At 43.5% G+C, this 24398-nt stretch overlaps 2 protein-coding genes across 5 annotated transcripts; one reads left to right on the plus strand and one right to left on the minus strand.

Annotated features, from left to right (window-relative positions):
* Window positions 1–1205: 1205 nt before the first annotated feature.
* lrrc2 (leucine rich repeat containing 2) lies at window positions 1206–15685 on the plus strand. 4 transcript variants are annotated; one of them, XM_004575318.5, is made up of 10 exons: window positions 1206–1288; window positions 2061–2205; window positions 7270–7385; window positions 7865–7950; window positions 8038–8194; window positions 8277–8413; window positions 9147–9292; window positions 9435–9587; window positions 11078–11247; window positions 11661–15685. In XM_004575318.5, exons 2-10 carry the CDS (start codon window positions 2069–2071, stop codon window positions 11708–11710), a joined length of 1152 nt encoding a protein of 383 aa, XP_004575375.2. In that variant the 5' UTR covers window positions 1206–1288; window positions 2061–2068; the 3' UTR covers window positions 11711–15685. The 4 variants fall into 4 exon arrangements, with proteins under 4 accessions (XP_004575375.2, XP_076747384.1, XP_004575374.2 ...); XM_076891269.1 differs by having other exon boundaries at window positions 1265–1288; window positions 2064–2205; XM_004575317.5 differs by lacking the exon at window positions 1206–1288 and adding an exon at window positions 1295–1504.
* Window positions 13247–24157, minus strand: slc71a2b (solute carrier family 71 member 2b). Its single transcript, XM_004575319.6, has 12 exons — window positions 23818–24157; window positions 21149–21241; window positions 20855–20917; window positions 20609–20736; window positions 19086–19200; window positions 18525–18743; window positions 18321–18434; window positions 17840–17911; window positions 16940–17052; window positions 16758–16855; window positions 16484–16626; window positions 13247–16404 (listed from the first exon to the last, which is right to left on the minus strand). The coding sequence occupies exons 1-12, from the start codon at window positions 23872–23874 to the stop codon at window positions 16174–16176; spliced, it is 1446 nt and encodes a 481-aa protein (XP_004575376.1). The 5' UTR covers window positions 23875–24157; the 3' UTR covers window positions 13247–16173.
* Window positions 24158–24398: the final 241 nt, after the last annotated feature.

Raw genomic sequence — 24398 nt, forward strand, 5'->3', positions numbered from 1 at the left:
AGCTTAAAGCACTTGTTGCTGCTGAGTTTGCATCTTTTGCTGTGAAGTACAGCCAGACTTTGACCGCTTCGCCTTTTTTAAATCTGTAGCTCTGCTCTAAAAGAACGTACGTACCTGGGCCCGCCTACTACGCTTGCAAAGGTAAAATGATTGGCTAGAATCCAAAGTGTGTGACATCTCAGGGGGGGGAAAAAGCACCGAAATAAAGCACCGAAATGTGCGCTGTTTTTCGGTCTGGTTACTACTGTTTATGCCAGAACCGGTGCCATACCGGTACCCATCCCTAGTCTTTATCCTGTCTTCCTTCTTTCACCCCAACCGGTCGCAACAGATGGCCCCGCCCTCCCTGAGCCTGGATCTGTTGGAGGTTTCTTCCTGTTAAAAGGGAGTTTTTCCTTCCCACTGTCGCCAAAGTGCTGCTCATAGGGGGTCATATGACTGTTGGGTTTTTCTCTGTATCTATTATTGTAGGGTCTACTGTACAATATAAAGCGCCTTGAGGCGACTGCTGTTGTGATTTGGCGCTATATAAATAAAATTGAACTGAATTGAAAGGCACTGCGGGAATACATCTTTTTTTATCATTTCACATTTCTGTCAGTGTTGCTTTTTCACGAGTCACAACATGTATTACCTTCAGCTTCCTCCCTTAATAAAGCAGAATTATCTGTCAGAGTTTTACTTTTGTTACGGCATACTTACATTCCCCTTGGTTTGAACCCTCCTTTACTACACTTTCACTGTCAGATTAAAAAGTTCACATGCTGAGATGATGACCTCACACAGATACTTCCTGATCAGTGTTCAGTAGCATCCAATCAAAATCCTCAAATTTGACTCAGTAAAGCTGTCGCCTTGTTGGACGGTATGTTAGTACAGCGACCTCACAGCAGACGTGTTATTAGTAACAGCACAATCATGGTCCAGTTCAGGTGAAGCTGAGCAGAGAGCTACCACCTGTCAGTCAAAGAGGCCACGCCCCCAATGATGCAAACTTTAAGCCAGTTTAACCAGTTTTTCTACAGACCAAAGAGTTTGTTTCTTTCTGCTGCCTCTGCTGGACGTTAGAGGAACTGCAGGTTTTATGCTTATAATGAACATAAACATAAATACTCATGTATAAGTGTCATGTGACACAGCAGGAGTCATATCTCAGCTGGTAAAAATAGCTTGTTGAGTCATACACACGATCATATCACGTGTGTGTGTGTGTGTGTGTGTGTGTGTGTGTGTGTCAGTAAACAAGCTGGTCACTGAGCGGACAGCCGGTCTGGAGCAGGACTCTTAGGTAAGAGCACGTTAGTTTCTCAGCCTCGGCTGCTCTGCGTTTACAGACGGTACGATCCACACAGGAACAGGAAGTGTCTTCAGTCAGACCAGCAGCTCTGAGGTGCTGAACATGTGGAGGAGAGCCCTTTGTCTCTCAGACTGAACCATTCCTGTCTCACTTTGTTTAGAGGTTTCAGGTGGTTCAGTCCAAACTGCGCGTTTAAACTTAAAAAAGGTAAATTCCCTCAAAAACGGTTCAGTTTTTAAAAATTTTTTTTTTTACATCTTTCAGACTTGTTGATGTCTTTCTAGAATTTTCCCTCCTGTGTCGTCGCGATGGCGTCATTTCATAAACATCAGTACTTTTATATTTAAAGATCAGACTGGTTTACAACTTAATTGCAGCTTTCATGGTTGAATGATAGCTGATCATTTTTAACAAAGAAGAAACAGACGTGACCCTTGAGCTCCAGACAAAGAGCTCAGTGTGGATGTACTCTGGGTAGTTTTACTTCAGAGTCTATATTTAAACTGCCGGGTCCTGTTTGAGAGTTTCTGTAAATGCTCTAGACTTCACTTTCCCGCGATGTTCAGCTTCCTTTTTCAGAGATGCTCTTTAACCTTTCAGATGTTGTTATCAGCGTAGAGATGAGCTGAAGAAAGAGGCAAAGAAGAAAACGTGGCTCATTAGTCAGCTTTAGGTTTTTACAGAAAAATTTTCTGGGTAAATCTGTTTAAACTTAAAGCCGGATATGTTCAGATAATGATCCTGGTCTCTTCCTCCTCCTCAGCAGCAGAGATGGGTCCGGAGAGGAAGCTGGACGTCCCGGTCTACGATCTCTCTCTGATCAGAGGGATGTGGGAGGTCCGAGTGAAGAAGCACAGAGAGAGGCAGAAGAAGGAGAAGGAGAGGATCGAGCAGAGCGCCCTCACCAGGTAAGACGCAAAAACCCACAGAACTGATGAAGAACATTTGGCCCGCATTTGTAGTTTTAAGTCTGCCTGCCCACCTTAAACCAGCCAGGTGTCAGGTGTGCTTTTTGTTCTGGACCACGACCGGCTCACAAACAGCTGCAATAGATGAGACAGAACTCTCTGATCAGGTCAAAACATAACTGTCATTCATTAATGTTCATGACGGGCTCTTTACTGAGAGTCTGTGTCAGGACCCAGTCTGCAGGTTTGTGAAGTGCAGTTTGGTTTTTCACCATCTCCAGAGCTCCGCCAGCAGAGTTAGACTTCCTCAGAATTTGATCTTCTAACGCTACGGTAACATATCGAGCAGCCAGTATCTCCAGCGATGCCGTTCTGGTGGAGGTCCCGCCTTTGGTCAAGCTGACATCAGCACCTTTGTGTCCCATAAGTGTTTTTATCCAAATATGCCAGGATTTCCAGGTGATGATGTCATGATAGCGTTGGATTTTGTAGCCTGTTGTGAATCAAACTCTGCTCAACCGAACCAATTCAATTCAATTTTATTTATATAGCACCAAATCACAACAAAAGTCGCCTCAAGGCGCTTCATAGATAAAGAGAAAAACCCAACAATCATATGACCCCCTATGAGCAGCACTTTGGTGACAGTGGGAAAGAAAAACTCCCTTTTAACAGGAAGAAACCTCCGGCAGAACCAGGCTCAGGGAGGGGCAGGGCCATCTGCTGTGATTGGTTGGGGTGAGAGAAGGAAGACAGGATAAAAGACATGCTGCGGAAGAGAGACAGAGGTTAATAACAGATATGATTCAATGCAGAGAGGTCTGTTAACACATAGTGAGTGAGAAAGGTGACTGGAAAGGAAAAACTCAATGCATCATGGGAATCCCCGGCAGCCTACGTCTATTGCAGCATAACTAAGGGAGGATTCAGGGTCACCTGGTCCAGCCCTAACTATATGCTTTAGCAAAAAGGAAAGTTTGAAGCCTAATCTTGAAAGTAGAGATAGTGTCTGTCTCCTGAATCCAAACTGGAAGCTGGTTCCACAGAAGAGGGGCCTGAAAACTGAAGGCTCTGCCTCCCATTCTACTTTTAAATACTCTAGGAACAACAAGTAGGCCTGCAGAGCGAGAGCGAAGTGCTCTAATAGGGTGATATGGTACTACATGGTCATTAAGATAAGATGGGGCCTGATTATTTAAGACCTTGTATGTGAGGAGCAGGATTTTGAATTCTGGATTTAACAGGAAGCCAAAACAGGAGAAATCTGCTCTCTCTTTCTAGTCCCTGTCAGGACTCTTGCTGCAGCATTTTGGATCAGCTGAAGGCTTTTCAGGGAGTTTTTAGGACTTCCTGATAATAATGAATTACAGTCGTCCAGCCTGGAAGTAATAAATGCATGAACTAGTTTTTCAGCGTCACTCTGAGACAGGATATTTCTAACTTTAGAGATGTTGCACAAATGGAAGAAAGCAGTCTTACATATTTGTTTAATATGTGCATTGAAGGACATGTCCTGGTCAAAAATGACTCCAAGGTTCCTCACAGTGTTACTGGAGGCCAAGGTAATGCCATCCAGAGTAAGAATCTGCTTAGAGACCATATTTCTAAGATTTTCAGGGCCGAGTACAATAACCTCAGTTTGATCTGAATTAAGAAGCAGAAAGTTAGCGTAGGGCTGCTCAATTAATCAAATTTTAATCACGATTACGATCTGGGCTTTCAACGATCATTAAAAATGACTGAGCCGATTATTAGCCCCTCCCTCAAGCTTTACTCTCGCGCTACTCCGTGTGGCAAATCGAGCGCACCTCTCTGCATTTCGAACACGTGTCACAACAATTAAGAGGACCCAAGGGAAGCTCGGAAAGCTAAGCAGAAGTTATTTGGAGAGGAGAGTGACTGCTGTTGGTTGAAAAGAGAGGTAAAAAAACTTCAGTGGTGTGGAAACATTATGGGTTCAGTCAGATGTGGATCAAGTAGACACAGTGTGTAAACTTTGTTACAGTGTAGCTGCACCACAGAGCAACACTGCAAAGTTCACTAAACACAGATGTTTACATTTTTCATTTATTTCTTATATTGCAAACATTTGCACTGTTATCAGTATTTGCACACTGTTTTATATTATTTTTTAAAGTCATTATTCAATACATTGTTATTGTTAACCCTTTAAATCCCTGTAGAACCGGAACCGCATAAGCTAGCGCAATAGTTTGTTTTGCATATGAAACCGGAGGAGTTGTACTTACATCTTATGCCATCAGCTTGTCCTTGGTCACGGTTTCCTTCCACATAAAGCTTTGCAAAAATTGCATAAAAAGGGCTTGCAGGAACAAAAACATAATATTCCAGAAACACGCTTTGCCGATCGATCAGCTGTTCATAACACTTCCCACATTGAAAAAGACGTCAATTCGAACTATCGCATGTCCGCCATTTTCTGGCCGAAACCGGAAGTGACGTCATTTTCGCGGAAAATGTAGTTTTTTACTTGTAGGCCTTAAAAGCCTATACTGGTGTTTTTATAAGTCATGTCTGACTTTTCTGAATAGTTGCTGGGATGCTTAGAACTCGAATTGCACTGCTAGAAATAGTTTATTTTGATGCTGTTTTCTTTGCAAATTTGCATCATGGGATTGTTTTTTTTGTTTTTGCTGCAGTATATAAAAATTGCTGTATCTCCAAAATAAAACTATGAAGACACTCAAAATAAATTTCCTGTTGTTGTAAACTATTTTTTGCAACTTTTTTGTATTTAAAGTTTTGAGGGATAAGCCTCTTAAATTTTCCCAATTAGAAATATATGTAAAAAAAGAAAAAAGATTTTCAATTTTTTTGTGGTTTATTGCACTTTTTTGCAATTTATGTAATTACTATGGACTTAATGCATACATAGTATTAAAATATGGGCTATAACAGTTGTATTGATGTATAGCAACTTGAAATGCTCCCACAAATGGCACTACAGCATGTAAAAAAAAATATATATATAAGCTCTGGCGGACTTGGTTCTATGGTAGGTCTTAAAGGGTTAAATAAATATCGTCAAATAATCGAGATCTCAATTTCAGTGAAAATAATCGTGATTATCATTTTTGCCATAATCGAGCAGCCCTAAGTTAGCGGCCATCCAGGTCTTTATGTCTTTAAGACATTCCCGCAGTTTAACTAATTGGTGTGTGTTATCTGGCTTCATGGACAGATAGAGTTGGGTGTCATCTGCATAGCAGTGTAAATGTATGCTATGTCTTCTAATGATGCTGCCTAAGGGAAGCATGTATAATGTAAACAGAATTGGTCCTAGCACTGAACCCTGTGGAACTCCATAATTAACCTCAGTGTGTGAAGAGGACTCTCCATTTACATGCACAAACTGGAGTCTATTAGATAGATATGATACAAACCACTGCAGCACAGTACCTGTAATACCTACAGCATGTTCTAATCGCTCTAATAGGATATTATGGTCGACAGTATCGAACGCTGCACTGAGGTCTAGCAGGACAAGCACAGAGATGAGTCCACTGTCAGAGGCCATAAGAAGATCATTTGTAACCTTCACTAAAGCTGTTTCTGTGCTGTGATGAGCTCTGAAACCTGACTGAAACTCTTCAAATAAACCTCTGCAGATGATCTGTTAGCTGTTTGACAACTACTCTTTCAAGGATGTTTGATATGAAAGGAAGGTTGGAGATTGGCCTATAATTAGCTAAGACTGCTGGGTCTAGAGATGCTTTTTGAGTAAAGGTTTAACTACAGCCAGCTTGAAGGCCTGTGGTACATAGCTGATCATTAGAGATAGGTTGATCATATTTAAGATCGAAGAATTAATTAATGGCAGGACTTCTTTGAGCAGTTTTGTAGGAATGGGGTCTAAAAGACACGTTGATGGTTTGGAGGAAGTAATTATTGAAGTTAACTCAGAAAGATCAATTAGAGAAAAAGAGTCTAACTTAACATCAATGGTACTAAGAGTAGCTGTAGATAATATTACATCTGTGGGATGATTACTGGTAATTTTTTCTCTAACGATAAAAATTGTATTTGTGAAGAAGTTCATGAAGTCATTACTAGTTAACGTTAAAGGGATGGTTGGCTCACAAGAGCTCTGACTTTTTGTCAGTCTGGCTACAGAGCTGAAGAGAAACCTGGGGTTGTTCTTGTTTTCTTCAATCAGTGATGAATAGTAAGATGTTCTGGCTTTGTGGAGGGCTTTCTTATAAAGCAGCAAACTATTTCTCCAGGCTAAATAATGATCCTCTAAATTTGTGACACGCCATTTCCTCTCCAGATTACGAGTCATCTGCTTTAGGGTACGTGTTTGAGAATTATACCACGGAGTCAGGTACTTCTGATTAGAGACCTTAGTTTTCACAGGAGCTACAGTATCCAGAGTCGTACGTAGTGAGGAGGTGAAATTATTAACAAGATGATCGACCTCTGTTGGAGCAGCGTTCAGATAGCTGCTCTGCTCTGTGTTGGTACAGGGCATTGAAGATGATAACAGTGGGTGGATTATATTCTTAAACTTAGTTACAGCGCTTTCAGAAAGACATCTACTGTGATAAAGTCTACTCTCCACCGCTGTGTAATCAATTATTGTAAATGTAAATGTTATCAGGAAATGATCAGACAGCAGAGGGTTTTCAGGAAACACTGTTAAATGTTCAGTTTCTATGCCATATGTTAAAACAAGATCTAGAGTGTGATTAAAGTGGTGGGTGGGTTCTTTTACATTTTGACAGAAACCAATTGAGTCTAATAACAGATTAAATGCTAAATCTGAGAAATCCAATCCATGGTCTGTTGAGTAAATAAAGCATTTGAACTTGACTGAGTCAGACCCAGCTGACTGTTGTTGCTCATAAAGTGTGAGAGTCATGGCCGATTTCAGCCGTGTGAACACACAGCGCACTATTTATAACGCAGCGTAGTGAAGTCTGGCCTGCAGACGGCAGAAAGGTCAGAAGTTTGGAGGATAAACGGGAACATCCACGCAGCTGAAATTTGATCTGACATCAGCGTGGCGCTGCTCACACTTGGTTAACATTTCTGTGTGCGCAGGATCGACCAGGAGTGGCAGTATCGCATCTACTGTAAGACCCTGAAGACCTCCGAGCTCAACCTGCTGCATCATTACCTGGAGAGGTCGACCTTGACAGACATTCAGCTGTGCATGGGTAAACACAGTGGACAGGCCTGCACGAGTCGTCCAGCGTCCTGGCAGGCGTACGGCACCAAAACTGACATAAAATCATCAGATACAGTCACCAGATGGAAAACTGTATGCAACTACAAAATCAGCCACCACTGGACTGTTTAATAACAGAGTTAAGCTTAGTTTTGCTAATTTTAGTCATCTTAGGAAGAGTTTAAGGGATGAAGGTTGGGCTGCATCGTTTTCTGAGAGGACCTTTTAAAATGTCATTATGTAAAAAGTTTTTGAGCTTCTTTCAAATGTTTTCGGGTGCATGTTACACTGAGTCAATGCGCCATCTGGTGGTACAAAATTGGTACTACACAAAACTATAGCCAGGCTGTATTTTAATGCCAGCTAATGTGTCCTATCAGATGTTTCTTCACGTTCAGTTTAGTTAAATACATGAATTTACAGTAAACTCTGCTGTAGTTGCTGCTGACGTTGTTGTATACCTGTTAGAGTCAGACCAGCAGCAGTGTCAGGAAGTCCAGCAGGATCCCAATGAAGTCAAACTGAGCTTCCAGCTGGAGGGAGAACGCTGGATGGTAAGTTGGTTAAAAGTTTGTGGTTTAAACGTGTTGTAGTTTGCTTTCTCTCAGGAAACCAGAGTGATTAAAAAAAATCATTTGCAGGATTTTCCCCGTGAGCTGCAGTGGATGACCTACCTGAAAGAGTGGCACGTGAGGAGAACAAGGATCCGCCAACTGCCTGACTACCTGGCTCTGTTTACCCAGCTCACCGTTCTGGACATCCCCAAAAACGCCATCACTGAGCTGCCGCCCGAGATTGGTGAGTCATACACAAACAGAGTCTGAACGACCTGAGAGGATGGGAAACGATACCGAAATAATTCCTCCGTCTGTATTCTAAGGTAAACTGACAGTGCTGAGGGAGCTGTACGTCAGCTACAACCGACTGTCCCGAGTTCCTCCAGAGCTTGGGAACTGTGAGAAACTGGAGAGACTCGAGCTCGCGGGAAACCACAACCTGTCCGAGCTGCCGTTTGAGGTGAGAGGGTCAAGCTGTACATCCATCATCAGTCCCTGGCAGCAGCTCAGTGTCACAAAAACTTTAAGATGATGAACTATGTTGTTTGCCTGTTTATGTGCTTTTAAGGCTCCACCATTTGGTAGAAGTTAAACAGTTAGTAAGATTTTGTACTTCAAGAAAAGTTATTTTCTTTTTCAGTAGTTGAAACTAAAGGAAGAGATGAGCAGCGTTGTGGCGTCTCTGCTGGTTTCCTTTGTCCAGATTAATCAAAGGAGAGAAAGATGAATGTCAGAGTTTGTAGGCGTTGGCCGGTTTCTGTTTGGGCAGCACCTGAGGGACAAACTCACTGTTGGTTCCTCGGGTGGGAAATTAGGGGAACTGCAGCGTTGATTATTGTTCTATTCTTGAGGCCCGGAGGTTGACACTCTGCAGAACTGAGCATGGGATTAAAGTGAACACCTGAAGCGCCATCAGGGGTCAAATTTACTATTGCCCCCCAAAAATGCTGAACTGTCCTTCAGGACCATCAGGATGGTGTTCAGAGGTCAAGTTCAGTTCAATTCAGCTTTATTTATACAGCGCCAAATCACAACAACAGTCACCTCAAGGTGCTTTATATTGTAAGGTAGACCTCAGGTCAAGTTAGCAGGAGGCTCATAGAACTCCATCCAATCAGTTCTTTTTAAACCAGAGACGTCGCTCCCTGCTGGACATTGTGCTGATGATGTCACTGTGCATCGTCTCTCTGTAGCTGAGCAGCCTGAAGCAGCTGGTCCACCTGGACATCGCGGAGAACAGGTTTGTCTCGATCCCCATCTGCGCTTTGAGGATGACGAGCCTGCAGCTGCTGGACCTCAGCAACAACTGCATGACCGACCTGCCGCAGGACATGGACAGGTGACTGATGATGTCGTCACTATTTCCAGGTGGATCACCAGGCAGATCACCTGGGCTTCAGCTGTGACAGCAGCTCTTCTTGAGTGTTTCGGGGGAGGGTGTCAGCGTCCTGAGGTCTGAATGCTTATGTTTGTCTCTGCAGGCTGGAGCAGCTCGTCACCCTGTTCATCCACAAGAACAACTTCAATTACCTCCCTCACTGTCTCGCCAACATCACCACGCTGGCGACGATCGTTGTCAGCGGTGACGAACTCACCTGCATCCCAACTAAACTCTGCAACAACCCCGAAATCAAGTACACAGACCACACCTACACAGACTTCCACCCAGCACGCATCCAGGTGGCAAATGTCACACAGCAGCTTTAACCAGCTTATAGCTGCTGCAGCCTCTGCAGACCACTTTGCAACCCACCTCCACACCAGCTCCTCAGTTTGATTGATTGATTGATTGAATCTTTATTTTGAACATGTTGAAAAAGTACAACAAAATAGAATTAAAAGAGACAAATGAACAAAGCAAAACAAAAGGAAAACGAGCAACCACAACTCCAAATAACGTTCATGTTCAAAAAGGAGCAGGAAGAAGCATAAGCTTATTTAATCCCACCCCTTTTCCACTATCTATCTAGCAATTACATTATGTCATGTGTATTTTTTTTATATATATATACATATGTTTCTATCTATCCATACATACGTTTATATACACATACGCACATATACACATTTTCAATAACCCCATTAACACCTCAAGGATACACAACCTATATATATATATATATATATATATATATATATATATATATATACCCACACCAACATACCCGTGCACCCGCACACACATGAAAATATTAGACAAGAACACCCTATCAAATCTCTACCTTTTCCCTGTAAAAACCATATCCTTAAATTGGACTTTGCTTCATATCCTTACTTAGTCTGTTCCACAGCTTCACTCCACACACAGAGATGCAAAAACTTTTAATGTTGTACGGATACGAGGATGTTTTAAATTTAATTCCCCCCTCAAATTGTGTCCCCGTTCCCTTTTAGAAAACATTTTTAGAATATTGTCAGGAAGCAGGTTATTTATTGCTTTATACATAATTTGTGCTGTGAGAAAATGAACCAGATCTGTGAATTTTAGAATTTTTGATTTTAAGAATAGTGGATTTGTATGATCTCTGTAGTTTCATGCTACATCTGATTTGTGTTATTAAATGGTTTGTTTATAAAGCCAAGAAATCTTTTTTCTTGGTCAGAAAACAACTGGCGCAGTGATAAATAGGGTAAAATTCCAAATTTCTTGAAGGCTGCACAGATGTTCCCATTACATAAAGGTGGTAACCTTAATCCCTAATGATTACCGAACCATCTTGAACTTGTCCTGCTTAACAAAAACCTTGAGTGTCAATGGTGGATTAAAACTACATCTGGAGTCAGATAAGGTTACTATCAGAACAGCTGCTTCAGTAGACTACAGCATTCATGTGGAAAAGCTGCGCTCAGAGAGAACCTCAGAAATGTTTCAGGACTCCTTAAAGTCAGTGCAGGTGTTCCACAGGGAACCATTCTCAGACCTTTTGTATTTACAGCAGTAAGTCTGCTGTAAGAGGTAAATTTGATTTCCACTGGCCTTCATCATTAATTTGGTGACTCATAAGACCCACAGAGGGCCACAAAAGGTCACGGTCAGCGGTGTTTCACGAAGAGGAGCAGCCTGAAGTGAGTCAGCTCAGAGGGGTCAGAACTTTTTTTAATGTTTGTCTCTGCTCTTCTTCAGGTTCATTCGCCTCTACGACAACCCTGCGAGCAACGAGAAGAAGAAGAAAGAGGAGAAGAAGAAAGAGGGTGTGAGAAGGAGGTGGAGGGAGCAGAGGGAGGCAGAGGAGGTGAAGGATAGTGGAGAGAAAGAGTTCATTGAAGCGTACATCAGCTCACTGCAGGACAGAGGTGAGTTTCAGCGCCAGATTCTCACCTTTTTACTTTACAATTACACAAAAGTCTAAAATATGAGAGCTTTGCTGAAGTAAAGTGTGAACTTAATGATGACGAGATCATCAGAAATATTCTCATTTTAAACTGTGTGGAGACGTTTTTGAATTTTCTGTTTGGATTTAAAGTGTATAAAAAAATAAAGTTAACTAAATGAATACATCAGAAAACTTTTACTGATTAGTGATCTCTTCTTTGAATCATCTTTATTATAATCACCTTTATTAGTTGTTTTCAGGTTTTTTTTCATTAATAACAGGAACACTCTTCACTGTAATATTTACTAAGTGTTTTTCGTCCTGTCGGTAATCAAACTTCACACTCATAACAACCCGTCCTCATGTGTTTTGGGGGGGTTTGTCCCATGCCAGACACCGTCCCCTACGCCACCACCAAAGTCTCCATTTCCTGCCTGCTTTGAGGAAGAGGAGGAGGAAGCCAGTGAAGGTTGAGAGGATGATGACTGAAGGATGACAGCACTGAGGAATTTCAAAAGAGGATGCTAACAGAGGTTAACATGGGAGGTGACGTGAAAATGTGTTTTTAATCTTTCATACTAGCTCGAAATTATAAGATAACATATTAAAGTTTAGTCCTTTATTAATATTCTTTTTAAACTAATTATTGTTAAATCGTTGAATCTGGGAAAAATAAAATCAGCAGGACGTTCACGTAAACACTGAATGCATTAATCTCAGGTCATTGTAATTTATTTCAAACTGCATTATTAAAATTAATAATTAAGTATTGCATGTAAGATGTTATTCAGAGTATATTTATTGGGTATGATACAACAAACCGAATACATAAAGAGACATGCTCACATAAAAGTTACAGGAAAAAAAATCCAAAAAAAAAAAAAAAAAGCTTATTTCTGATGCTGGTTGCTTTTTTGTCAGACTTCAAACATTAAAACATCAAATGGAAAAAAAAAATCATATTTAACAAAAATCGAGACGCTACAGTCGAAATGTGTTTTTGGATGCGCGTCAACTTTCATATATTTACATTAAATATTGATGAAGATAAAATCAATTCCAATTCCTGTTAATCGATCACTGAACTGTTTTATTTATGAATCTTTTTTCTTTTAGTTTTGAAGATGTCGATTGTCTAAATCTCTTCATTTCAAAATCGAATTCAGTTGAAATCAATAAAAACAGACTGAAGCTGATTTCTTTGTGATCCTGAGCAGATTTGATTTTTATTCACTTTTACATTTCTCACATTTATCAGCTGATGTTTTCTGTGTAAATGTAGTTTTTTGTTCAAAGTGTGAAAGTTGTGACCAAATAGAGATTTTCTGTTTATCAGGTTTGATTTCTATGATTTCTTTTAGTGTATTTTTCTGTGGTTGTCATAGTTACGAACTTAGCAGCTTTGATTTGTGCATTAAAATATAGAAAAGTTTTTGCTGTTTAAAATTTTTTTTTTTTTAAGTTTCTGTAAAATGGAGAAAAACGTTTTTGTATTTGTGAATTTTACTGAAGCTGCTTCGATTCAGACGTTTGTGACTTTATTTTTATTTAATGTTTGTAAACACACATTTTTCAATAATGGGCGCATTTTTGACAAACTTTCTAATTTAAATAAACTGAAGTTTAATTTGGTCGATCTTTAATCAGAACACTTCATGTTGTCTGTTGACCAAAGTAACGTACGAATGCTTCAGAGAGCTGAGCATGAACGAGCTGAAGCACTGATGATGTCACACAGAGCCATCATGCAGGTTACTGCTGCTGAGGGAGGACCGACAAACCGCTGCATCGTTAGGTGGACTTTGTATATTTATAAAGGAAATGTTGGTTTTTTGTTTTTTTTTATTCTTGAATTTAGAGTAAAGAAGAAAAAATAACAAGGAAATAAAATGCAAAACAAATACTTTTCTTTGTTTTAATCAATAAAAAATTAATTTAAATAAAAAAAGTCAAATTAAACTGAATAAAAAATAAACACATTTCAAATGTCACACGTTTCTCTTTATTGTTATTAATATTCACGTTATCATAGATATTATTCAAAATTATGTTCTTAAGATAAAAGAGCAAAAGCAAAATACGTGACACGTCTCTCGGTTTAAATATAAAAGTGATATGAACACGAGTGATTCAGGCACACGTTCAGAGAAATTAAAGTGCAGCAATCAGCAAAAGGTCTGCACGGAGGAGGAAGAGGAGGAACATCTGGGAATGTCTGTCAGTCTCTGCGGCGGCCATGTTGGCGCGTCAGCCTTCACGCCTCACCGTAAAAAAAGAGAAAAAAAAGCCTCTGAGGAGGATTTACAGCCTCCATCGTCTGTGTGACCAAACACAAGCTGACATTTAAAAACGTCACGTTTCACTTCATGAACAGTTTCGGAGAATCATCAACGGGGAAATTCATTAAAAACTTTATGACACGATGACGACGTGATGGAGCGACTCGCTCTTAATCATGGAGTCAACAATCAGCCGCCCTAATCTCCAGAATATTCATCTCATCGTCAGATTTAACAGAAAAGCAGGAAGAATGATTGAGTCATCCGGCCGGATCACTAAATCTAGGTTCTGAATTCCAACATGAAGGACACAAATTTGTGAACTTAAGACAAAAAAAATTCCAATGATCCAGTTTTAAATTGGACTGAGTCTAAAGAATATTCCAGACAGAAAGGCATTCAGTACTCGGAGAAACTACTGTGGGATCCAAGACTCTCCACGAGGCATTTGAGGACACTCGGTGAGCATAGGAAAATAAACCATCTGACATCATCGGCAAGTGGGCGTTAAGGGTTAAAAGGTTAAAGGTTATTAAGCCGAGAGCTTCTCTAACAGTCGATTGTGCTTCTGAGCTACATCATCATCAACGTCACAACAGGATGATCAGGCGTTCCTGTAGCCATGACAACGTTCATGCTGCATTCAGGGGAAAAAAGGAAAAATAAGGAAGAACTACCACTCAAAGGTGACGTCATCTGTCAGAGAACCTTTGGTCACTTTAAACTGTCAAAAACTATCATCTCCCACACAGAAACAGAGCCTGAATGCAGCACGAGTTATATTCCACTTACAGTAGCCGAGCTGTGCAGGTAAACGCACCTGACCTGTGCTCTGGTTCACAAGATCATTGATTCATCGATCTGTCTTTAAGCAACAGCTGGAGCCCCACATGTGCTCTTAAACTGGTTTCACTGGTTCACTGGTTCAAACTGGACATGAAGAGACCTCCAGGACCGCCGGAGCTCTGTGCACAAAAATACATACGTGACATGAACCCATCATGAAGGCTGAAGCTTTAAGGGGCAAACGTGAGAACCTGCACAGAGCGCACATGCGATGGTTTTTAACCTGAACTGGGAGAAAACTCGACTTAAACGACTGATCAGGTTTTTTAAACCGATCTGTTGACCTTCTGAGAAATACAGCCTGTAACAAAAAGGCAAAATAAGCACAAAAGAGTAATAAAACACGGCACCGGTTGGTTTGTGAGCAGCCGCCTCGGGACCGCCAAGGTTCAAACTGCATCAGTAACTTGGAGCGTTTGATTTGTCCGACCTGGAAGGGGCAGGCGGACGGGGAGAGCACTTTCAGGTCAAACAGAAACAAACTTCAAGTATTAAAACAGAAGAAGAAGACGAGGAGGAGGAGGTGGTGACCCGCAGAGGCTCAGATTGTGGGAGGAGCAATGGCAAAAACTAGGTGGTGCTCTCTGTCCTTAAAGCCATCACTTGTCACTGCGGCTCAGAGAAAACTCGGTTTTCAGTGAAATCGTTGATATTAATTTGATCCACGCTGTAAAAACTCCAACCCTGCAGACTTCGTCCAGCCTTAGGCTATAAAACAGCAGTACAGCGCCCTCTACAGGATGGGAGGAGGCAAAACATGAGACCGTCTATAGGGCGGAGGTTTGAAATCAGGGCTGAGAAAAATGAAATAAATAAATAAATACATGAAATGCATTTAAATGTTGATTTGAAGTCAAACCGAGTCCCGTTTACTGGATCAACGCAGGAAAATCTACACTGAAACAAAAGGACCACACCTGCAGCTCAAAGCAAAAACGCCACATTAGTAAATTAAAACTATTAAACTGGGAGACCAAATAATGAAATAATGAGGCGGAGCTAAATGACGCCTCCAGCTTCACGCCGTTTATTTACTCGGATTTCTCCCAAATATGCAAACTCCTGACGGGAGAGGGCAATGACATCATAGCCAGTCAGTTTGCACATGCTCTGTGTGACGGGAAGTCTGAGCGCAAATAGATCCAGACAGAAAACAAACACCTGGATCTCATCATGATTTGGTATTGTATCCCACAATCCCGAGCAGCTCCAACCTCCTCGTCCTCGCCAAGATTCGCCCTCCGATCCAAAAAACACCCCCCCCCCATAAAAAAAAAAAAAAAAAAACAACAACGTAGTTTTGAGTGTCAGCTTTCACTGCCCGTACAATGAGGAGCATTTGATGGCCTCGCCTCTGCGAACCTGACGGGTGGAGTCAGGTACAGACCTGACTGACAGGTATGGGAGGCTGCTGTCAGTTGCTTTGGCTTCTCTGGTCCCGTCCTCGCTGCGATTGGCTCGTAAAGTAAAACGTTGCGATCCTGCACGACTACACGACCACTTTACTTCTGCTGATCTGTTTTAACGGAGAGATCTCGACTCTTACTGAGGCAAGACTTCAAAGCCCTTTGGTTCTACCTGCCCAAACACACCTGGGCAAAGAATGGGAGGAGTCACAGGTGAGTGATATCAGTGAGATAAAAAGCGGTTTGCCGGGGAGGCCGCCGCCTAACGTTCCCCGACGGTCTGGATCGGGGGAAGAGAGGGTTTGTTTTTTTTTTAACAGGGGGAGGGACTTGCATACAAGACTCTGTTTTGTAATTGGCCAGACTGCCTACGAGTCACATGACACTGTCCTGCAGCAGCGGCTCGAGGTCCTCTGTGTCGCTGATGGGCACGGCAAGAGGGCTGCCGTTCTGAGCGTGTGCGGCGGAGCTGCTGCCGGCCTTGTTGGCGGTGCAGGTCTTGACTTCGGCCAGCTGGTGGCGCTCAGGGATGAAGAAGGCGACAACTAAAGCAAATATGACGCTGCACGCGCCGAAGAGGAAGGGCGGGCCCGGGACGACCAGCTTCTACAGACGGAGAGAGAACCGACTCGTTACGGGAAACAGAACAGCGAGGAAAGAATCAGCAAGGCGCATTTCTACGCACCTGTGTGCTTGCTGTGGATCTTCCTGCCATCGGCTCCCCTTCGTTCAGCTCCACATTGAACAGGAAGAAGATGAAGCCGTAGAGAGCCGGGCCCAAACCATTGCACAGGCCTCTGATACCTGTGATCATCCCCTGTGCCACACCTGAACACACAGACGCCTCAGTCACATCTGCACCACCTTCATCCATGTGACACAGTCAGATGTTGATACAAACCACGGCCACACAGACCCTGTTTAAGACACGCCCCTTCGGACGGTCAGGTTCGACTCACCTTGCTGGTCAGGTGAGGCGCTGTGTGACACCAGAGCAGAGATTGCCGGGAAGGTGATCGAAGACATGGCCGCTACAGTTCCTGCTGCCCACATCATCCTGTAAGGACGCGAGCAGATAAACGTTTAGGTCAGATCATTCACAGGAAACAGGAAACGACACGGGCGAGACGCTGGGACTCACCACGGCTCGGAGCCGAAGCCATACCAGACCAGCTGGAACAGCTGAAAGGCCAGGCCGAGAAGAACCGTGTTCTTCTTACCGATGGTCCTCATCAGAACCCCGAAGAAGACCGTCTGACAGACACGAGACGTACAGTGAAGAAATCAGGACGCAACACATTTACAGGGTTTAGAAAGACAAACTGTCGTCTGTGTGACGGGTTACCGCAGCTTTTCATGTCAAACTAAATGAACAAACCTGAAACAAACACTGTGACGTCAGCATGCATTTAGAGTAAAAAAAAAAAAAAAAAAAAAAAAATCACACTTTCAGCTGAAGACGCTCCACGGCACCGTCTCCCACTCGGAACAACGCGGGCGTTAGCTGTTTTTAATACGATGCTCCCGGACTAACAGGGACCGCTGGATATTGGACTTCCTGTTACCACCCCCTGTTGGATCAGACTCTCTCTCTGACCGTGTAGAGTTACAGTCGGTCCCCATCTTTCCTCAGCCCCCGACTCTACACTCTGGGCACACATGACTGTGTCAGTACCCACCCAGATGATGCCACCATGGTGGGCTCATCTCTGGAGGCGACCTACAGAGCTGAGGCATTAATGCACAGTGAACACTCATTCTTTAATTTATTCTTCACATCTTTTCTCCACTTTACAAGTTTACTGCATTGTGTTGAGTTGCGCTCGCTGCCGACGTGGGACAGTTTCACTGTACTTCTGTGCTAAAGATGACGGTGCAATGACAGTAAAGAGTCATCTTATCTCAAACAGACGCGCGTGCAGCCACAGCAGGTTAACAGTTTCAGGATTGTTTCTCTCTAACATCGTCGGGTCTTTGGCTGTCGGCTGAACACGTTCACATAAAGTTAGCAGACGGTGCGACTCTGTGAGGACGAGCGTACCTGAGCGACTATAGAGAGGATTCCCACCATGGCGATGAAGCCGGTGATGGCTGCCGGAGAAAACTCGATCACCTGAAAGATGAAAACCTCGTCAGTGTTTCCGCCTTCGGGTTTTCATTGATTCATATTCGTTTTCTAATAATCTGCGTATGGCAAAGAAAAAAAACATCACTTTTATCTTTGTTTCATTCTTGGGGGGGGGGGGGTAATTTAAAATTTAAATACACAATTAAAATAATTAAATATAATGTCTGACTAGCCCTCCTGCAGTACCTTTAGGGCCCACCAGGGGGTGGCAAGCCACACTTTGGGACTCACTGAGCTGCACTGAATAAAGGTGGAGATGCTTCATCATTTAAATCCCATAACTCTCCTGATCCTGATGATTGAGGGAACAAATAAGTGTTCCTGCGCTTGAACGTGTAGCTTTGACCTCCTGAGTCTATCCAGCACATGCTGGTCACAGCTGTCTGTGCGTTACCTGTCGCAGGTAGAGGAAGAAGCTGGAGTACTGCCCGGCTTCAGGCAGGTAGGACAGGAACACGGTGACGCAGATCAGCAGCACCGTGGTGTCTTTCCCCACCCGACGCAGAGACTGAACACACCAAAAACACAAATATCGATCAATCGATCTATCAGTCAGCGCAGAGCACGTCAAAGCTGTAACAGCGATGAAAAGACTCACGGCGAAGGGGTCGGCCTGCTCCCAGGAGATGGGGAACCCCCAGGACGTCAGCCTCATCTTGTCCGGCAGCGACTCGGGGACGACGAAGAACACGAACGCAATATCTGCCACAGCAATCACCGTGGCAACAAGGACCACCAGGCTGTCTCCGTACTGCCCAGACAGGTAGACCCCGATGGCCGGACTCGTCACCAGGCTGGCCGCGAAGGTCGCAGAGACCTGGCGAGGGAGGGGAGGTTAAATCAGCACATAACCCACCTTTGACCTCAGGCGCAGGGCTTCAAACTTGAAACGTCAGAATTTTAAAACAAACCTGAAAATGTTTCAGTTTCTGAAAATAAAATTTGGAATTAAGAACTTGTTTTCAAATTTTTACTGAATTTTGATTTTTACATCTGTGACTATAACTGATATAATCTGTGAGTCATCGTGACTTTTAACATTTAATAAAAATATTTCTACGATTCAACCATCCTAAAATATTTGTAAGTGAAATGTATGACATGGATGTTTTGTTTAGTTAGTGTGTGTGCGCTTGCGTGAGTGTGTGTGTGTGTGTACCAGTCCGTAGGCAGTACTCCTCTCGTGTTCCTCTGTGATGTCGGCGACGTAGGCAAAGATTACCGAAAAGGTCACCGCGAAAATCCCGGAGACTGAGATGAGAGCGAAATACCACCTACACACACACACACACACACACACACACACACACACACACACACACACACCTCCATTTTATTTCAAAATAAGAGACCCCTCAGGTGGGGAAACAGCGTTCTGTGAGACTTATAGAGTGTCTCAGGAATTACATCAAATTCAAAATAATCGAATCATGCTTTTTAACTTCTCTCACTGTTAAACACACACACACACACACACACACAGGAAACCTCACTTCCTGTGATGTGAGGATTAAAGAGTTAACGTTTTCGCTCTGCTTTCAGGGAAGCGTTGTCGTCTTGTGACTCTGATGTTACGGTCGTTAAACCAAAAACACTCTAATCTAGTCTTTTATTGGAGAGTCTGTGAAATGTATGAACCATGTGACTCTGTGACAGTCAGACATCAGCTGATCGCTGCTGCAGTCCAGCAGAAATCCAACATAGGTGCGTTTTTTTTACTTTGAAGTGACTGTAACTCCTGTGTTTGGGTGAAAAGCAGGAAAAAGAGGAGGAGGAGGCCAGTGTGCCTTCAGCGTGTTTGCTGATCCTGAGCCGCTCACATGATCAACATGTGACAGCTGTGGCGATTAGAGTCCAGAGTTTTCCTGTCACGCACGGCTGAGCAGCAGCCTGTTACTGCTAGCTTAATGGAGCCGTCGTTCCTTCTCCTCAGCTAACACTGATTACTCAGCCTGTTTTCACGCCACTGTGATTTTTACATGTGGTCCAACACGCCTGTAAGCAGCCCAGAGTCCAGTTTACTCTACATGTGATTTTTATTATCGAGGACATTAAAAAGGAGTCAAAACATAAGACGACATCTTTATTCTTGGAGCCAGTCTGCAGCAGGACTACAAGCAGCTGTTTTAGCTCCACCTCCTTCATACAACTTTCTTCTGATTGGTTACGGCTGTAAGCCTGCTGAGGGGCATATCAGCGTATAAGGAGTCTGCGATTATATTTCTACTGTTTTCTACTCTCCACATGATGTTGGCATGCAGCTACAGTGGGTGCAGCTACAGTCGAGTTGGCGGTTAGCAGGGTTCCAGTTTCAAGCTAACTATAAACAAAACAAACCACAGATGCTCTGATTTCAAACTGAGCTGAGCTCAGCGAGCTGTGAAACACGGCGTTTCTCAGCTGTAAACAGAACGATCAAGGGACGAGCTCTCTGCTGATCGTGACGTCGACCGTTCCTCAGTTAGATTACTTAGCCTTTGAATATTTTTGTATCCTTCTCTTCTGATTAGTCGCGTTTCTTTCATGTTTTATGAAGAGTGTCGTATGTGCTATGTGCCATTTTCTGTGTTGTGCTCGTGTTTGAAGCTGTAACCAAAAATTTAAATGCACGTAATTCTTTACTTCTTCACTCATGTTTTTATCTCCGAGAGGAAGATTACTGAGAAAGAGCGTTAGTCTCACCAGGGGCTGATCTTCATGAAGGGGATGGGGGCGCAGGTGAAGAACACTGTCATGAGGAGGAAGGACTTCCTGCCCCAGATGTCTGACAGAGCACCAATCAGAGGAGCCGACAGAAATGACAGGAAACCCTAAACGGACAGAGAAATACAAACTCAGAGACGCCATGATATCGTAATATTCAACAAGCGTTAAGTTGAGGAGAAGTTGCTGAAAGCTGCGCTGACAGTAAACAGCCGAGCGGTTTACCTTGACCCCCTGCACCAGGCCGTTCATCAGGAAGGTGTGCTGAGGAAACACATCGCGCAGGACCTGAAACCACAAACACACTACTTTCACTTCCTCAGCACGTAGACGCCATGATGGTTCGCCCTTTATTACATCAGCCTGTAGATCATTTTTGGTCATGTGATGCTTTCAGCGAGGACACATTCAAGGTTTTAATAATCCCACTTTGGGGTTTATAGTTGCAGGAAAAGGTTGAAAACTTCATGAAAACTTTAACACTTTACACATTTTAGCAAAAGGTGTGCGTGTACTTACGGTCAGCATGGGCGTGGTGAGCAGGCCCCACGCAAAGAACTCCAAGAAGATCACCACCACGGCATGAGTCACTCTGGCTCGGCTTCGGCCGTGCTGTGGCGAGCAGAGAGGCAGACGCATTAACCTCACTTCCTGTGATGCGTCCCGCTAACATGATGACATTAGAGCAGCTGCTTTCACTTTAAGACCCATCAGAGTTCAGAAAAGTGCTTTAAAAGCCAGTGGAAGCATCACCCACAGACACGTTTGTCCTCCAGCATTCAGCTGCATCGCTTCTTCATTTTTAATAAACTCAGCGTCGTTATGGGCTAATAAGACTGCGCTGTATGCGAGACACCGAGAACGTCTTAAAGAGGAGCAGAGGAAGGAGGAGGTACCGACTCCAGTGATTCCTCATCAGCTGGAACTTAACCCACATAATCTGTCCTCCAGCTGAAGCTCGCAGCACGGTGCAGAGTAAGAAAAGGCTGTTTTCACAGATCTGTTAAAACTTGTGAAAAAGAAACTGTTTGGAGGAGCGCGGCTGTAACTACCGGGGCTGAGACAGGGAAGGTGCGTTCAGGTAAGTGGTTTTATAAATCTCTGTAACAGTAAGCTGGATTTAAACAGGGCAGAGGATAGCTCAGTAGGTAGAGTGGTGGCCCCATGATCGGAAGGTCAGGGGTTCGATTCCCCTGAACAGCTACCCTGAGGTACCCCTGAGCAAGGTACGATCCCTACACACTGCTCCCCGGGCGCCCAATGGCTGCCCACTGCTTCACTGAGGGAATGGGTTAAATGCAGAGAGGGATTTTCCCCACGGGGACCAATAAAGTACACTTTCTTTCTTAAACAGGTGCGTCTGTGGGGACTGACTCACTGCTGGAGCCTCTGCTGGACATTGGAGGAACTGCAGTTTTCTGAGTCTGAGGCTCTGTGGGGAGTAAATGCCGCCATGGGCTCAGCCTCCAGGTTCAGTCGACTGAAGAGTGTCGCCTGCGTTTATGGAAACTTTAATGTGGCAAAATCTGCAGAGCTGCTGGCATCGTGCAAACAGTAGTAACCACAACTGCAAAGAAAATCTGCAAAAAGGCTTCCCACCACACTGTTTGATGTAGCTTCACAACACTTTGGGTGTCTTCAAACAGTCTGAACCCCAAAGACAAGTGGAAACTGTAAATGTGGAGACAGCACTGTCGGCTCAGCAGAGATGCTCTCCATTTGCGTACAACGGGATTTTCCACCTATGCAAACGTTCTCCTGCACTGTCCTCTAAACACCCAGCAGCTCAGCTGTGCGTAGGTCGAATGCTGATTGGTTTATAACCTCACCGATACAGAGAAGAGTGACAGCAGAGGTCACAGGGAACAGAAGACGCACGAAAGAAAACACACACACGAAGTGTCCAGACAGCGGCTGCAGCGGACACTTTGTCTTTAACACCATTTCACTTCAGCTGTTTGTTTGTTAGAACTTTATTGTTCTGCACAGCCGGCTGACGAGTGGCCCAAAGACCAGTCGCACCACATAGTTTGGACGCTGCCTCCATCGAGCACAGACGCTCGCTGCAGGCTGACGGGACGTCAGTAGCTCTCCAAATGAATTTGACATTTCAACAGTGTGAATACCTGGTGCATGCAACCACAACAAACCAAACCCTGGGTGTAGGCAGGAGGGTTGGAGTTTTACAATCAGTGCGTCCCCGTCACATCCATCCAACTATCATTTGTGTTTACACCCTTTTAAAAAACAACAACAATGGATGAAATGCAGTGATAATGATGGACAATGATAACCACACCCCAGCTTTGTTTCTCTCCTTATAAACGCATTTGTTTTAAAAATACAGACAGCTACATGATCTTAACTGCTTTGACATCTGATTTTAATATTTCATTTTTTTAAACCTACACTTTAATCCCACTTTGAATTTTCTGGCTCTGGTTACAAACTACCTCTGAATACAGTTTAGAAGGAGCTTAGTGTGTGCACTCAAACATCATGTATGGCAGTTTACATACAGTCTACTCCATTACCAATCAAATACAGGAATACATTTAAAACAAGAAAAGAAAAATAAATAATCAAAAACAAATCAACTACTTGAAATGATTCAATAGATAACATACATTTAAAAGAATTTGAAACAATGATATCTATCCTAGGATCATTCAAATAACAAACTTAAAACTTTATTCAAAAAATATTAAAGATAATAAAGAAACGAACGTAACACCCATCGTGACTTTTTCATGTACTTTGTATTAATGCCGGAGTAATACTACTGTAATAGTGTTATAATGTAATTTGAGTGCAGTACTTCGGTTTAGTTCCGGACTTTCACTGCAGCAATACTCTGTTTCCAGGACTTTTACTTGTTACCGAGGCTCTTTACGGTGTTTCTCCTGAATTAAAGCCTCTGAACATTCACACCTCCGAACCAGACCGGCGACAGTTTAATGTTTGGATGCTTTAAGCTTTAATTATCGCCCGAAGTTTGCTAACAGCTAATTAGCTTCCTGTTTTACCGCTCCGTGTCAGGCTAACTGAATTAGCTTCTGTCGGTGAGTCAAACATGGCTGTCAGCGGGACATCAAAGCCGTTTAATCCGCTTATTAAAGCAGTCGTTAGCCTCTTTTATCGCCCGCTCACACCGACGTTGGCCGGCGACGTCAACCCACGGCACTCACCGAGCTCCGGACCAACACCATGTCGCTGGCCTCCGTCGCAGTTTTCTCCCGCATCATCTCACATCTTGCTGAGAAGATTTTCACTCCCGGTTCGCGCTGTGGGACATCCTCCCGAGGTGTCTCCGTCTCTTCCAGAATGCCCCGCCGCGTGAGATTAAGATGTGTCCCTGCTGAGCTATCATGGACCCAGCCCCGGAGCTCTTCGTGGTAGCGGTAACTGTGAGCAGGAGACTCGGCTTTCGTTTTCGCCGAATTCCTCCGCTCTGACCTGCTCGCTGGCTGCTTGTGGCTCTATTTTATCACCGGAATACACCGCGTGCGCACAGCCGAATTCTCTATTAACAAGTGGGACAAGCACCGCCCCGCGGCGCTGTGTAGGTTATTTAAAACAAAACGCACATCCATCTGCCAAAAGAATCTGTTTCCAGATCAGATTTCCTCCTGCTCAGGGCGTCTGTTACATATGCAAAAGCTGAAACATCGGACTCTGGATCAGTGAGACTTACGCTTAAAAAGCGCGCCCCCTGCCGGACCCGATATTACCGCACAGTGCAGTTTTGTTAATACTTATTAAGAGTGAT

Source organism: Maylandia zebra, linkage group LG12 (assembly GCF_041146795.1).
Source record: "Maylandia zebra isolate NMK-2024a linkage group LG12, Mzebra_GT3a, whole genome shotgun sequence".
Classification (NCBI taxonomy): domain Eukaryota; kingdom Metazoa; phylum Chordata; class Actinopteri; order Cichliformes; family Cichlidae; genus Maylandia; species Maylandia zebra.

What these genes read in the sequence shown, in the direction of transcription:
- lrrc2 (XM_004575318.5), top strand. Translation starts at nt 2,069, where the DNA reads ATGGGTCCGGAGAGGAAGCTGGACGTCCCGGTCTACGATCTCTCTCTG. An exon ending in AGACATTCAGCTGTGCATGG is followed by an intron (nt 7,386 to 7,864) that starts GTAAACACAGTG and finishes TATACCTGTTAG; the next exon opens with AGTCAGACCAGCAGCAGTGT. An exon ending in TGCAACAACCCCGAAATCAA is followed by an intron (nt 9,588 to 11,077) that starts GTACACAGACCA and finishes GCTCTTCTTCAG; the next exon opens with GTTCATTCGCCTCTACGACA.
- slc71a2b (XM_004575319.6), bottom strand. Translation starts at nt 23,874, where the DNA reads ATGATGCGGGAGAAAACTGCGACGGAGGCCAGCGACATGGTGTTGGTC. An exon ending in TTCATGAAGATCAGCCCCTG is followed by an intron (nt 19,201 to 20,608) that starts GTGAGACTAACG and finishes GTGTGTGTGTAG; the next exon opens with GTGGTATTTCGCTCTCATCT. An exon ending in TCCTCTCTATAGTCGCTCAG is followed by an intron (nt 17,053 to 17,839) that starts GTACGCTCGTCC and finishes CGTGTCTGTCAG; the next exon opens with ACGGTCTTCTTCGGGGTTCT.